At 38.7% G+C, this 14,537-nt stretch overlaps 1 protein-coding gene across 1 annotated transcript; it reads left to right on the top strand.

Annotated features, from left to right (window-relative positions):
* Positions 1–5,358: 5,358 nt before the first annotated feature.
* Positions 5,359–12,429, top strand: areg (amphiregulin). Its single transcript, XM_020643927.3, has 6 exons — positions 5,359–5,518; positions 6,294–6,470; positions 6,645–6,885; positions 7,045–7,209; positions 8,980–9,093; positions 10,899–12,429. Exons 1-5 carry the CDS (start codon positions 5,482–5,484, stop codon positions 9,071–9,073), a joined length of 714 nt encoding a protein of 237 aa, XP_020499583.1. The 5' UTR covers positions 5,359–5,481; the 3' UTR covers positions 9,074–9,093; positions 10,899–12,429.
* Positions 12,430–14,537: the final 2,108 nt, after the last annotated feature.

Below are 14,537 nucleotides of genomic sequence, written 5' to 3'. Positions count from 1 at the left end.
TTACTTGATAAGTTGAGGGCCAGCTTCATGAATCCAAAGGCCTTTAACAGCCTGATCATAGTGGACATTGTAACTAATTACTTCCAAACACGTTTTGTGTTTCATTCACAGTGTGCTGGCTTGATGACGGTTTATGCTCACTTTATGCTTTTCCTGTTTTAATCAATCAAATGTTAATAAAAGGAAATATTAAGCTTTACAATAGATCTTTACATCTTCTAAACCTGTCAGCCGGCCACTGAACCTTTGTAGTACATTAGACTCTAACATGTTAACTTTAGAATAATAATATAATTTACTTCCACATGATGGTAGCATTAACTATCAGACCTCAAACCCAAATTCAATCTTGAATCTTGTACTCTTATAAAAGAAAACAAGACAGCAAGTGTTTGTTTGTAAGTTACCTTGGTGCATTTGCTCACTATTGTTAACTCCTATTGTTTGCCACTAAATGTTATCTTAATAACACATGTATAGGGTTTACAAACAAGTAATTTTACAGGCAAAAATCTCAGGAATTCTCAAACTTTCCTTTTTGTCTCGAGATTTGTTTCACCTTGGCCACCCACTTGGAGGACTATAGTCTCCCTATATAGAATGCATCCTAACTGCTAGGCCATCTGCGCCCCTCAAATAATACATACCAACGGCTGCAGAATCTGTATTTTGTGTCAACACATACAGAGCTTTATATGCATGCAAACTCGACAAGACTTTAATCATATTTGGTATGTAAGGATGGTTGTAAGATTCTGTGTGTGTCTGTGTATCTCTGTGCCATGTGATGGTTAACAGTTATTTACTGTAAAATAAACTTACTGCACATGCCTTGTATCGAAACTGTTACCTGTGAAATGAAATAAATATAATAAAGTGATGTCTAAACTGTTGTTCTTTTGATTTTATAAACCAAGACAAACATAGTTATTTAGGATTGCAAGGTCACAATACGGCGCTTAGTAATGCTCATTGCTGTGTCCGGTGTCAAGTTAAACAATAGCTCCATTTTACTTTTTGTACCCTCATTAGAGTCAATGAGTCGTTTTAACAGCGAACTGAAGCCTTATAATGTGTTCTTTAATAGTGTTCTTCTAATGACCGGCAGTGATTACATGTAAACATTAACCCACCTGCAGACACTACACTGTTTTAGACAATACTTAAAAACACATTAGCATGCACACACACACAACACACACACACGCACGCACGCACGCACGCACGCACGCACGCACGCACGCACGCACGCACGCACGCACGCACGCACACACACACACACACACACACACACACCCATTCAGCGGAGTTCATTTTGTTCTACATTTAGGAAATGCTGCTCTAATCTGTGTAACTAATCTGTTACCTCATTATTGCATAAACACGAGCAGGTAGAGAGCATGGTGGAAGCCCCAGGCTTCATCCTTTCGTGTCCTGTAACAAAACACATGAAATTCCACATGTGCCATGTACACATATGTTTTGCATCACAATGTTGACTCATGTTGTGTTTTCACTGTATCTTTGTTAGCCACGCGAGCAGCATGGCTCTAATGGTGATGTAGGTCGATTGGTTGATCCAACACTCTCAACAGTTATAAGTTGAATTGGAACAGAATTTGGTGCTGATATTCATGATCCTCAGAAGAGGATTCCTCATAACTTTTTAGAAGATACCGTGGCTTTTATACTCGCGCCACCAGCAGGTCAAAAGATCCAGTTAGTCCAAATATATCCCAACATCTTCTTTATGAATATTCACAAACTTTTGTTCGGGGATTCATAGTTTCGAGAGGATGACTCTGATCTCCTTTACTTTGTTACTTCATCATCAGAATAATGTTCATATGGTTTGATGAAAATGCCATGACAACTGTCGTATTTCATTTGGGTCTCCTTCAATAGTTTAGCACCTTCATCATTTTCAAGTTGAGGTTTTTGACAGCTTCACTTGGTGCTTACTTCCTATTTTAACCATTAACATAATTTTAAGCAAAACTAAGATGTTCAACCAGTTAAACACCAGCTTGTTTATCTCATTAAGATGAACACAAATTGCCTTCTTTGGGAGTCAATACAGCTGTCACCTCACTGGCATTAAGACCAGATGCTACAACTGAGGAAAACCTTAGAGGCCCTACACAACAAGAAATAAACCAGAAACCAGAAAAATAACTTCATAATCATCCAGCAAGCACTTAGATGGCATTTTAAAATTGGATATATCTACTGATTAATTTCAGTTAGATCTATTTAATGTCAAACATTGTGACAAATCATCGATGCAATTCTTCAGATTGCTTCTTTTGTCCAGCCAGCAAACCACAACCCATAAACTCTTCATTTACAATTATAATAGAAAACTAAAAGTATTAAATCCTGACATTTAAGAGGCTAGAACAAGCAAGTATTAGACATTTTTGCTTGAAAACAGACTGAAACAACTAAAAAAAAGATCAAAAAGTTAGCATTTATTCTTCCTGGGTGCAATGAATATATTACCAGCCAAATCACTGCAGCGCTATAAAGCACCAAGTGTTCAGTATGACCTTGGTGACTGTTTGTATACAATCATATTGTGTTTTCAGGAGTGTCAGCACACTTGACTCAGGTTGTGCTTAAAGTGGACAACAATCCCTTTTTCGAGGGCAAAAGCTTAATCGTCATAGCTACTTTTGTTTCGAAGTTTTATCCAAATAGAGACCGCTATATTTGTGTCTCAAAGTTTTCATGCTGTTAGGTGCTTCTTTCCAGGCTTGTGTTTGTGTCAGACTTTCCACACCTATCACCTATTCACAGTGCCGCTACACCTAATCCAAAAGATCTCATTCCTCAGCCATTCTAAACAAAAAGGTGTCTGGAGTTTCGAGCCGCTGTTGAGGTCAAGGAAAATAACATGGAGGAGTTCCCTGCATTCCTCGCAGGTTTCTACGGGATTCCACCGGGGAACGAACTATGGGATCGCTTCTGTGTACAGACACAACAACATACCCAACACACCCTCCTCTGCAGCATCCCCACCCAAGCATTAAGGTCTCTTTGTAGTTAGCGTACAGAAATAGTAACACTGGGCATCACTGAATCCAACTGTATGACAGCTCAGACGCAGAGAGACAACCAGATGTAACAATGAAACATTCAAGAAATATTGATATAAGATAACAGAAGAGCTGGATTATATTCAGGGACTAAATAAAAATAGATAAACCAACAAAACTTACCAACATGTATAATTCTGAATGAACCATTTAAAGGTTTTTTTTAAGGATTCATGTTATAAGAAAAAACTGAAAAATACAGAGGTGAATTTGCGACCTCATGTTCATAATCTAACACTGCTTACTTTAGATCGTCTTCTCAACATGTTTCTTTAAGCAGAGGTGCATGGAAAGAGACTTAAAGTCAAACATTGTGTTGAAGTTTTCATAACTTACATGTTATTTCTTGAAACTTTTGAATTTAACCTCTTACCTTAAACATCAGTATCACAATGTTAAATTCCAACATTTCAACACAGGCTTGTTGCTTCAATGTATTGACGGAGGATTACTGAATTTTTAAAAATGTCTAAATGAGCGTTGTCTTCCCAACATACAGACTAGATAAATCCTCCTGATTGGAGGAGACATTAAGTAATGGAAAGACATTCTTCATCTGTCAATGAATATTACTTTAGTGGCCATTTAACATATCAATTGAACCCCATGACATACCCTCTCTCTTTTTCTTTTTAAATCTTTTAAAATATGAAAAGAAGACAAAAGAAGATAACTCAACCTACATCTGTGACCAACGGGGGGAACTTTTAGTAAAATGGATGAAAGTTAATTAAGTTAAGTTTTTTTTTTTCAATAAATTTGAAGTTAAAATGATGACATGGGTGGAAATGGGAGGTAAAATGTGTTTCATAAGGGCATTTGCACTATCAAAATCTAAAGTGAACTTCAGAGCCTTATGCTTTTACACTTTTATTTCATATAAATGTCATCATAGAAACACCATCATAGAAACACCATAATAGAAAAACATTTTATGATTTTGTTTATGGTCCTGTAGTAAACCTCTGTTGACCATCTGCCTCGAATAAAGTTCTGCCTCAACTCATTACAAATACAGTGTCGGTGTGATTATCATTGTTGCAGTGCAACTTCTCTAAATTGATCCAGGACACCTTGTGAAAAAAAAACCCCAATGAATTAAACAACTAGACATTTTGCAATTACCTGCGGAAAATGCGTGGGAATGCTGACCGCTGAAATGTTTTGCAAAACACTGATGAATGAAGAATCAGCAGAAACAGCTGAAGGAATAGTAGAAGATGAAGAAAAATTAGAAGATATAGAAGAAGAGGAAAAAGTAAAAGAAGAGTAGTAGTAGAAGAAAAAGTAGGAAAATCAGAAGAATAAGAAGTAGAAGAAGAAAAGTAGTAAAAGCAGAAGAACAAGAAGTAAAAGCAGGAGAACCAGAACCAGAAGAAGTAAAAGTAGTAAAAGCAGAAGAACAATAAGTAAAAGCAGGAGAACCAGAACCAGAACAAGTAAAAGTAGTAAAAGCAGAAGAACAAGAAGTAAAAGCAGGAGAACCAGAACCAGAAGAAGTAAAAGTAGTAGAAGAAGAAACAGTAGTAGAAGTGATAGAACAAGTAGACGATACTGCATAAAGACTGTGTAAATGCAGTCAGACAATGAGGAAAAAGGGAAAAAGGGGAAAACGTCTCCCTATTGGGTGCTCATTTCAAGGGCTTAAATTAAGAGTTTGTGGCTAAATTATGATTTTGTGAGCAAGAGGACAAATGGCCGAATGCGTTGATGTGATTTTCAGGTCTGGGATCCAAGAAATGTGGAAACCACAGCATTCCCACTAAATATATATTTTTTATTTTCTGAATAACTGACAATAAAGAGTTTAAAGATTTTTCTGGTAACATTGTGGTGAGTGTGTAAGTATATCTACGTTTGTGAATGTGTGTGAGTTATGTAGAAATGTCTTAAGTGGCAAACTTACGGAAGCGATAACACTTTGAGAGTCAGGAACAAATGTTTCTACGTGTTTTTTAATGTCGTAGAGAAACAAGTCAGAATACATAAAAAGTGTTTTAAACTTGCCAGACAGAAGCTTCGTCATGAGTGAGAACATTAGGTGCAAAATGTGTAGCCCGCGGCTGATTAATCATTAGGCAAAGACATAAGCTCCACAGACACACACACACGTACACACCTTTATTACATGAATCCTAACATCTAAACAGAAAAAAAAACACACACACACACACGCACGCACACGCACACACACACGCACACACACCCTCCTTTTTCCTTGGAGTTGAGAGGCAGGCGTTGGGCTATAAAAGCTGCACCCAGAGGAGGTTAAGAGAGCAAAGCACAACTTCTATCAGCAGCGGACAAACACACACTCTGACACACTCGTACACACACAGATCAGCACAGGACTGTCATACACACAACTCTGTCTTCCTGGGATATGAACACTCTCGTCCTCACCTGTCTCCTGTGCTTCGGTAAGTCTGGACTTGTTCTTTTGTGTGTATGTTTGTATGTGCGTGTGTGTGTGTGTGTGTATGTGCAGAGAGTGTAAAGCAATTAAATAAGAACAATGTAAAAAGGTATGAGGACAGGAAGAGGGTCAAAGAAAAAAGGAAATGTCTCTGCTTGTGAGGACATGTTATGCGGGAGAAAGGTATACAGAAGTGCGGCACCTCTGGCTATTCAAATCTATCAATAGACATAAGTATTACCAGTTTGCTCACTGTACAGCACCAGACACTGCAAAAGGTCACAACATATTTGAAATGTTTAATGACTGAGGCTCATTCATCATTGTTCTAGTATGGTGAGAACGATGCATTCATATGCGACACGGTTCTGGATGGCGACTGGTTGTTCCTGTTTCAGTACTAATACCGTTGGTGGCCAGTTTAAAGGCCCCAATTGCTCTGAATGTTTAAAGATGATTGGATGAGTCAGAAGTAAATGGATCAAGGTTTCCCGATAAGTAACAAAGCAAGCTTGGGATAGATTTTTATATCTATCTGCCAATGTTGCATATTCCTATTTTCCCATTATCCTAAAAGAAATCTTATTGGATAACTTTAACTTTTTTTCTGATTTGGTTTGGTTTCTATGTCCTTATGTTTTCAGTTGAAATAAAGTGAAAGCATCTGACTGCACGAACTACATGAACTTTGACCCGATTGCTCTTCAAAGAATTAGTTTCACCATCTCAATATTTTTCTCAGATCTTACTCCCTATTCTTTATTTTCTTGGGTTTACAGTAGTCTACAGAGCTCCTGGCGCTCAGGGATCTGAGGCCAAGTTGACCACTGTACTAGCCGGAGTGACAGGGGGTCCAGCCTCCGGGGAGGGCCTCCTGAGTTCGATGAGCTATGATGAAGAGCTGGATATAGACGAAGAACTGTCAGGAGGAGACGACGGAAATTTCAGCCTTCCTGGTACAACAACCTTTGACACCTTCACCTTTTTTTCAAAGTTTAAATAAAGATAGAAATCTAAAAACTATCGTTAGTCTTAGCTTAACCTTTAGCCTAGAAACTCTGTTGAAGTTTAAACTTAAATGCTACAAAACCGTTCAAATCCAGTAAGACTTGTTTTTCCTCCTGTTACAGAATTACATCCCAGTAAAGATGACAAGAAGAAAAGGAAAGGCAAAGGCAAGAAGAAGAGCAGGCTCAGGAACAAAAGCACAACTCCTTTTAATCCTGAGCACAGGTTCTCCACGAGCGGACACACATCGACTCACACACTGACTCACAGCACCACAGAGGACCCCTGCACCTCCACCCACCAGGACTACTGCATTCATGGTTATTGCAAGTACATCGAGGGCCTGCACGAGCCAGTGTGCATGTGAGTACGACGTCAGGATTCATTTTCATGAGGTGTTCTGAGATTCATGAATGGAAATATGAGGATTTTGCTAGATTGGGTAAATTTGATTGTATGCACCCCCACCCCCCCCCTTTTTAAACATCCAAACATTTAAAATTTACTATCTTGACTCTGCAGATGTATGAAGGATTATGACGGAGAGCGCTGTGGGATCTACACTCTGAAGACCAAGTTCCAAACCCCCCCAAACAACACTGAGCTGGTGCAGACAGTTTTAGTGATCATTGCTGTAATCCTGTCAGTCATCAGCTGCACGGCCATCCTGCTCATGACCTGTGCTCAGTAAGTATGCACACTTATCAAGAAAAACCTAATGGATTTTAAAGCTGCATGAAAAGCCTTCAGACATGAACATACAGTATGTGGCTATTTGTTGAGAAGCCAGTGAGGGATCTTGTACTAAAAGTGGTTTATACATTTCTATTTTTCCTCGACTAATCTCGCACTAATTTATTACAGAGGTAGTAAAATGTTTCCAACTTATCAGCACTCATTAATATAGAAAAAGAGCAACAAGAGAAACTTTTGTATATATCAACTGTCACCAGCAACTATGAAGAAATATGGATCGTAAATATCATAATAATTGTTAGCTTGATGAATTAGAAGTTAGTAAGAGTGTCAAATTTTTCCAAAAAAAGCCAAAACAAAACCTCATAAATCCATGCTGTGTGGAGGTAAAGGATCCCTGGTATATTAAAGCTTTATTGTTTATCAGTGTGACCTGCCTGTCTATTACACTTTTGTATAATTGTATCTGAAACTAGAGAAGACTAATCCTAATGCTCAGTGGTACAAAGCCCTCTCTATTATGTCTGAAAGATTATTAAAGCTTTGAGCCAACAAACATGAGGGAAACCATCCACACCCTGCTGAATCAGAACCCTCATCACAATTCCCATATCCTACCAAGGAACACTTCTTGGCGTTCAAACATCACGCCCAAACACGCTCATAATGTATCAGCATTGCTCACCGCCTTCATATCACTGCTTGTAGTTTTATAGCTTTTACATCTCATTCCTGGTTTTGTCATAGTCTAGTCTACAACTTCACCATTACGTCACATTAAAGGGGCCATATGTAACTTTCAAAAATACTGCGTTTGTAGTGATACCGCATGGCCGTTAGGCGAACTGCACCAGTTACCTGTTGCTCGCTCTCCCTCGCGTGCTCATCATACGTGCTCGTACGTACTCAAACGAGCATCATCATCGGACGTGAAACATTGGATAGAGCTCTTAGGGCGGATAGAAGTGTGAGGAAGACGGCCTCTGGCTGTGGAGGTGAAGACAGGGAGTGTGTGATGAGTTTGTACTGTTGATCTCTGTAAGTGGAGCGGAGTGAGGAGGACGTTGAGAACGGGCATAAAATGTCACTTCCTGGAGCTTTCGCGGAAAATACGACCCGGGGAAACTTTTTATACAGGCAACACAGATAGACAGCGAACATACTTTTTCACATCAGTTAACCGTTCGCTTATTAATACTAATATACTAATACTTAATACTTAATACTGGGCGATAAAAAACGATTTATACATGTAAAAAGTTACATACAGCCCCTTTAATAATATGTTGTATTACTTCTGCTTCCTTTCAATTAACAATCTTTAAGTTACTTTCATGGTGAAGTCTTTCGCTGAATATATTCACGGTTCCTTATCAATATGTCACTGAATCTCAGCTTTTGTTGGAAAGTGGGACAAAGTCAGTAGTCCAATACCCCGCAGCAGTGTAATTAAACTTTACAGCCACAGTCAGCCAAAGTAAAACTAATTACTGTGAGAGCGAAACGATCTCCAAGTTTGATTTCACATCCAAAGTAATGTGAACACTGGGTTCATTTTGATAATCACTCCACTCGAAGGACAGTATTTCTGCCAAAACACAACAAAAAACACATCTTGAGTTGCATTTGTCTAGACAGGATCAAAGCCATGAAACAAAGCCAGCAATCCAGCCTTTCAAAACAACTTGACTGCCATATCATCTGATAATAATGAGTTCTTCAGTTGTCTTTCATACGGCTCATGTTGAATGTCTTTTATAGTTACAGGTCGCATAAAAACTTCCTGGCATCCTACCTGGGAACTGGGTCTGAGCAGGAGAAGCTACAGAAACCGATGGCTGACGTTGTGGTGTGAAGGCATCGGGTTACAATGAGGTAGGTGTTGCTGAGAATTTGACCTACTTAAGTTCAAAAATTCGCAGTCACTGTACTGCCTTCTTTGCGTTCACATCACGACAAAAAATGTGGTGCCATGCCATTCCTAAAGAACACCGTGCCCCTAAACGTTAACACATACTTTTAGAGTGCGCTTAATTAGGTAGCGCTTCATTAGGCAAACATGTCAGTAAGTCCTGTCCCTAAAAAAATCTTTATTTTTTGCAAAGTTAAAAGTTACTTTTTTTACTTTTAAAAGATACAAATCAAACCACAGTTCTGCTTGTCAAAGTATGCTAGTTAAGGGGCTAAGCAGGATAACCCGAAATAAATAAATAAATAAGTTATGTAGTTACTTTGCCACTTGTTATTTTTAACTGCCAAATCAAAGTTCTGGAAAGGATAGGTAGCTAGCCAAAGCAACAGTAGCAAAAAAGGGGCGGGGTCTAACTCCAGACCTTCAACAATGATGGCTTAATACAATGTGTGCAAGTAAAACTGTGATGCTGTAAGACGTACTTGCATCAGGCATAGATGTATTTCAGGTGGCACATATTTGAATGATGTCTGATTACAAAAAAATCTTGCTTAATCCCAGGGTGGTTACTGGCCTCTACTCACGTGAGCTTTAAACCCAACAGGAAGGAAGGGCTCAGCGAGTGGTAGAGTAGCCCGTTAGTTGTTGTTGTTCTTGATTGAAGCAAGTTGCATCACACAAAGAGGAATCCCCGCTATAGAGGAATTAGCCTGGATTAACAAGAGGCTGTTTTGGCCCGTCCCATCTCTACACTGCATACCAGAGTAAAGAAAAACCACACTGTACACATTCACCTGTGTGTCCACACAATAACAGTTCTGACACACTGACTGTGCACGTGATGACCTTGTTGTAAGAGTAGCCACTGTACTTACATGTGGTCAGATCTCACTGAGCCTCACACGCACAAACGCTTCACCCTCTACGTTTGTAGACACATGGAATCCCCACCCCCCCCCCCCGAAACGGACAATGTGGCCTTGCAGCATTCTTCTCATAGCTTGCATAATGCATAGTGTCACAAATATTACAAAGCACGTCTGGCTCACACATACAGTAAATATTCATGTAATTACTGTAAGAACTTAACTTAAACAAAACACCCACACAGTTCTCTACAGTGATTACATGACTGAATAAATTATGCTTAATTTTTATGTCCTTAAAAAAGTTATCCTTGTGCTTTTGAGATTACATTTTTGTTTTACAAATTTAATTTTGGTAAATTTGGCCATTTATCCAATCAGAAATGAGGCGCTTGTACTCATCCAAGCAGTGACAGTTAGATAGATTCTGAACAAGGCAATAGTGTTTTCAAATTTTTAACTACTTCATCAATGGATTAAAAAGGGAACATTTCCAAAATGTTTCAATGAATCCAACCCCGGCATGTACAAAAAGGAGTCAGCGTTGGAAGTCGGTCTGAAAACTGACGAATGCAGACAATGGAGAAATAGAAAATTATTCCATTAGACTTACTGAAAATAAATCCTATAATGAATGAAAATACTGTGATGTACAAACACTCAGCGGATTAACTTTGTAACAAACAAAAGTGCTTTTTTGTGCATGTAAAAATATTTATGTAAATGTACTACAAGGTCAGATTGTCAAAATAACTTCATTGTACCTAATCTGTTGCATGGTAGATTTCTCACAACCTGATTTTCCCTGTTAGAAAAATATATTTTTTTTGTCTCCATCTTTTTTTTTTTTTTTTACATATTGATTGACTTTTAATTTCTCTCCATCTTTTTTTTTCCCCCAGCTGGCTGCAAGATCCAAAGACGATGCAGATCAAAGGAGTCTGAAGATCTGAGAAAGAAGTAGATTGAATCGACTGCTTTATTAGATCCTTCATATTGAACAAAAAAACATTGTCAGAACTTGTTAGAATGTAATTTATTAAGTGTGATTATTTATTGCTAAAAACTTTGAGAGTTTTTATGTTGCGTTGCTGTTATGATGTCTGTTATTTTCGTTCTGTAGGTTCTGTTTTATTTATTGCACTGCTGTTATAGGTCAGACAAACGCTCTCCATCCCGCTCTGGAAATGGGATGGAACTTGATCACCATTCACCAATAAAGTGTCTCAGTGTTATGAAAAAGTGTGAAGCATCTCGTCCTTGGCTCATCTTTGGATGCCATTAATGCCTCAGCAGCCCGCTCACACAGATTCAGAAGATAAAGAAACCACCACAGCGGCTGAAAAACTTTTGACATCTCTGAGGAATTCAGAGAATTGAAAATAAGAGTAAACTAGGAAATTTTTTTAAAAAATGCTCAAAGATTTTTACTGTACACTATTATTCCACTACACATTCAGACTCAATGTTCTACTATGTTTTACTTGAATATAAACGGAGTGTCTCCAAAGGTTTGTAAATGTGTAGAAAGCTTAGAGTGTTGAAGAATTTTGCACTGGGAATTTAAAAAAAGGGGGTCATGTCTTGTCTGATTTGTTTTGCAAATGTCCAGGTAACTTGGCATTATTTCCAAACACAAATAAAAACATGACGTGAACATAATTGAAAGGTTCAGGACAAAGGAGCCCAGAATAGCCTGAGCACAAAGACAGCAACACAGTTTTACGTAAACACAGGGAGGCACAGGCTGGTTGGAGTGCAGTGCAGAACTTGTATCCTCACCTTGTGGCAGTAATAACACACTGTCAACACACAAGCCGGTGACGCATGCCTTTACATTACATAATACACAAAGCAGATGGTCCAAGGATGTGCTCAGAAAAAGGTGCAGAGAGGGGAGATGATAATGTAAGAGTAAGAGCTGCAAAGCCACATTCACATTTTTCAAAGACAAAGCTGTCCAAGGGCAGTTTGCATAATCCAACAAGGAAAAGCTGATATTGTCTTATTTTGTCTTTGGCATCAATTGCTTTCTTCTTTTGAACATTATAGAATCAGAAGCTTTTCTTGGACGCTCCTTACCTTGGCAGGCTCCACCACATTTCTTATCCCTGCAGCCTTTTATGTTGCTACTGATGCTTCCCTTTTAGTTTTGGCAAACCATTTATTTCCCCTTTTTCTTGTTTCAAATAAAACTAGAAGGCCACATTAAAAGAAAAGGTTCACTTCAAAATACAGAGATACATAACTGTTAACAATAATAGTAGTAGTAATAGTAGTAGCAGTATATTTGTAGTCATTCGCACAAGAATGCAAACATCATACATTGATATAAGTCCTACACTCAAGTTATGAGGTCCAATTAGATGTTGACAAAGGTTCAGAGGGACTGAAACGTTGTGATTTTTCTAATAAATTGGTGATACTTTGCAAGAGTAGTGTGCAGGATTTGTTTTTCTTTTTTTTTTCTTTTCAAGTAATAGTTTGTCGCCCTACGCACCTAGAATAAGACCATAACAGAAAAATATAACTTAATTTTAACTTCCATGTTGACATTTTAATAAGAGTTGCCAAATAGTGTTAAGGCTGACTTTTACAAAGCACTACAGATCGGAGGTAAGACGTTCGCCTCACTTCACCTTTTTCCTTGAGTGACATAATAAACAGATCTGACAGGTATGACTTACAGTTTATGATCTACGCACAGTATTTATGAAGTCATCACTCCTTTTGAAGTTAACATGTATACACAAATCCAAATGAGTTTGCATCACGAGAGAATGCAAATATTATGGGTTGTTAATGTAAATGTAGTGATTAGATTGTATAGTAGTTGGTGACTTCAATATCCATGTGGATGTTGATAATGATAGCCTGAGCACAGCTTTCATGTCACTATTAGACTCTATTGGTTTCACCCAGGGTGTAAACGAACCTACTCATCGTTTTAACCACACCCTGGATCTTGTTTTAGCTTATGGAATTGAAATCCATAACCTTACAGTTTTCCTAGAAAATCCTCTGCTATCAGACCATTTTTTTTATTACATTCGATTTTATCCTACCAGAATTACCTCTGCCTGGAAGAGGTGTGCTCTCTAGAAGTTTATCTGATAGTGCTGTTGCTAGATTTAAGGAAGCCATTTCAGCTGTTTTTGATTCAGTACCGTGTTTCAACCCAGTTGGAAACCCTTATAATAGCTTTAGTCCCTCTCAGCTAGATCAGTTTGTTGATAGTGCAGTGGATTCGCTGAGAGTTACTCTGGATTCGATTGCTCCCCTGAAACAGAAGGTTGTCAAGCGGCGGAGAATAGCTCCATGGTTCAACTCAGAAACCTGTACTCTAAAACAATCATCGCAGAATTTTGAAAGAATATGGCGCTCGACCAAAACGGTAGAATCTCGTTTTTTCTGGCAGGATAGTCATAGAAGATATATGAAGGCTCTACGTCACGCCCGAGCTGCCTACTACTCCTCTCTAATTGAGGAAAACAAAGGCAATCCTAGATACCTTTTCAGCACTGTAGCCAGGCTGACAGAGAGTCATGGCTCCATTGATCCTTGTATTCCTTTAGCCCTCAGCAGTAATGATTTCCTGAGCTTTTTCAACAACAAAGTTTTAGACATCAGAGACAAAATTGGTAACTTCCTGCCCTTACCTGGTGCGGATACGTCTGATATGGCAGAGACAGTTCCAGGACCAGATATTAGTCTCGACTGTTTTTCTCCAATCAACCTTTCAGAGCTATATCCCATTTTTTCTGCGTTGAAACCGTCAACCTGTATTTTGGACCCAATCCCAACCAAGCTGTTTAAGGAAGTTTTTCCCTTAGTTAGCAACTCTATATTAGATATGATCAATTCGTCTCTACTGGCAGGCTATGTACCCCAGGCATTTAAAGTAGCGGTAGTCAAACCTCTACTTAAAAAACCTACTCTAGATTCAGGAACTCTAGCTAACTATAGGCCTATATCCAACCTTCCTTTTTTCTCGAAGATCCTGGAGAAGGTGGTAGCTAAACAGCTGTGTGACTTTCTCCATGACAACAGTTTATTTGAGGAGTTTCAGTCAGGATTTAGAGTCCACCATAGCACTGAGACTGCACTAGTTAGAGTTACAAACGATCTACTGCTAGCCTCAGACAGGGGACTTCTGTCTGTGCTCGTCCTGTTAGATCTTAGTGCTGCTTTTGACACCATTGACCATCGGATCCTGTTGTACAGACTGGAGCATTTGCTTGGAATTACAGGGACTGCTCTAAGTTGGTTTGAATCCTACTTATCAGACCGATCTCAGTTTGTACATGTTAATAATGAGTCCTCTATGCACACTAAAGTTTGCCATGGAGTCCCACAAGGTTCAGTGCTTGGGCCAATTCTCTTTACATTATATATGCTTCCTCTGGGAAATATTATGAGGAAACACTCCATACAGTTTCATTGTTATGCAGATGATACTCAGCTTTATGTATCAATGAAGCCCGATGGCACCAGTCAGTTATGTCAGCTAGAAACGTGCCTTAAGGACGTTAGGACCTGGA

Source organism: Labrus bergylta, chromosome 2 (genome assembly GCF_963930695.1).
Source record: "Labrus bergylta chromosome 2, fLabBer1.1, whole genome shotgun sequence".
Classification (NCBI taxonomy): Eukaryota; Metazoa; Chordata; class Actinopteri; order Labriformes; family Labridae; genus Labrus; species Labrus bergylta.
Note: the sequence above shows the minus strand (reverse complement) of the source record. Positions and strands in the feature narration are given on the sequence as shown.

Coding starts and splice junctions, on each gene's coding strand:
- areg (XM_020643927.3), top strand. CDS start 5,482: ATGAACACTCTCGTCCTCACCTGTCTCCTGTGCTTCG. Junction 6,886..7,044: donor CTGCACGAGCCAGTGTGCAT/GTGAGTACGACG, acceptor TTGACTCTGCAG/ATGTATGAAGGATTATGACG. Junction 7,210..8,979: donor CTGCTCATGACCTGTGCTCA/GTAAGTATGCAC, acceptor TGTCTTTTATAG/TTACAGGTCGCATAAAAACT.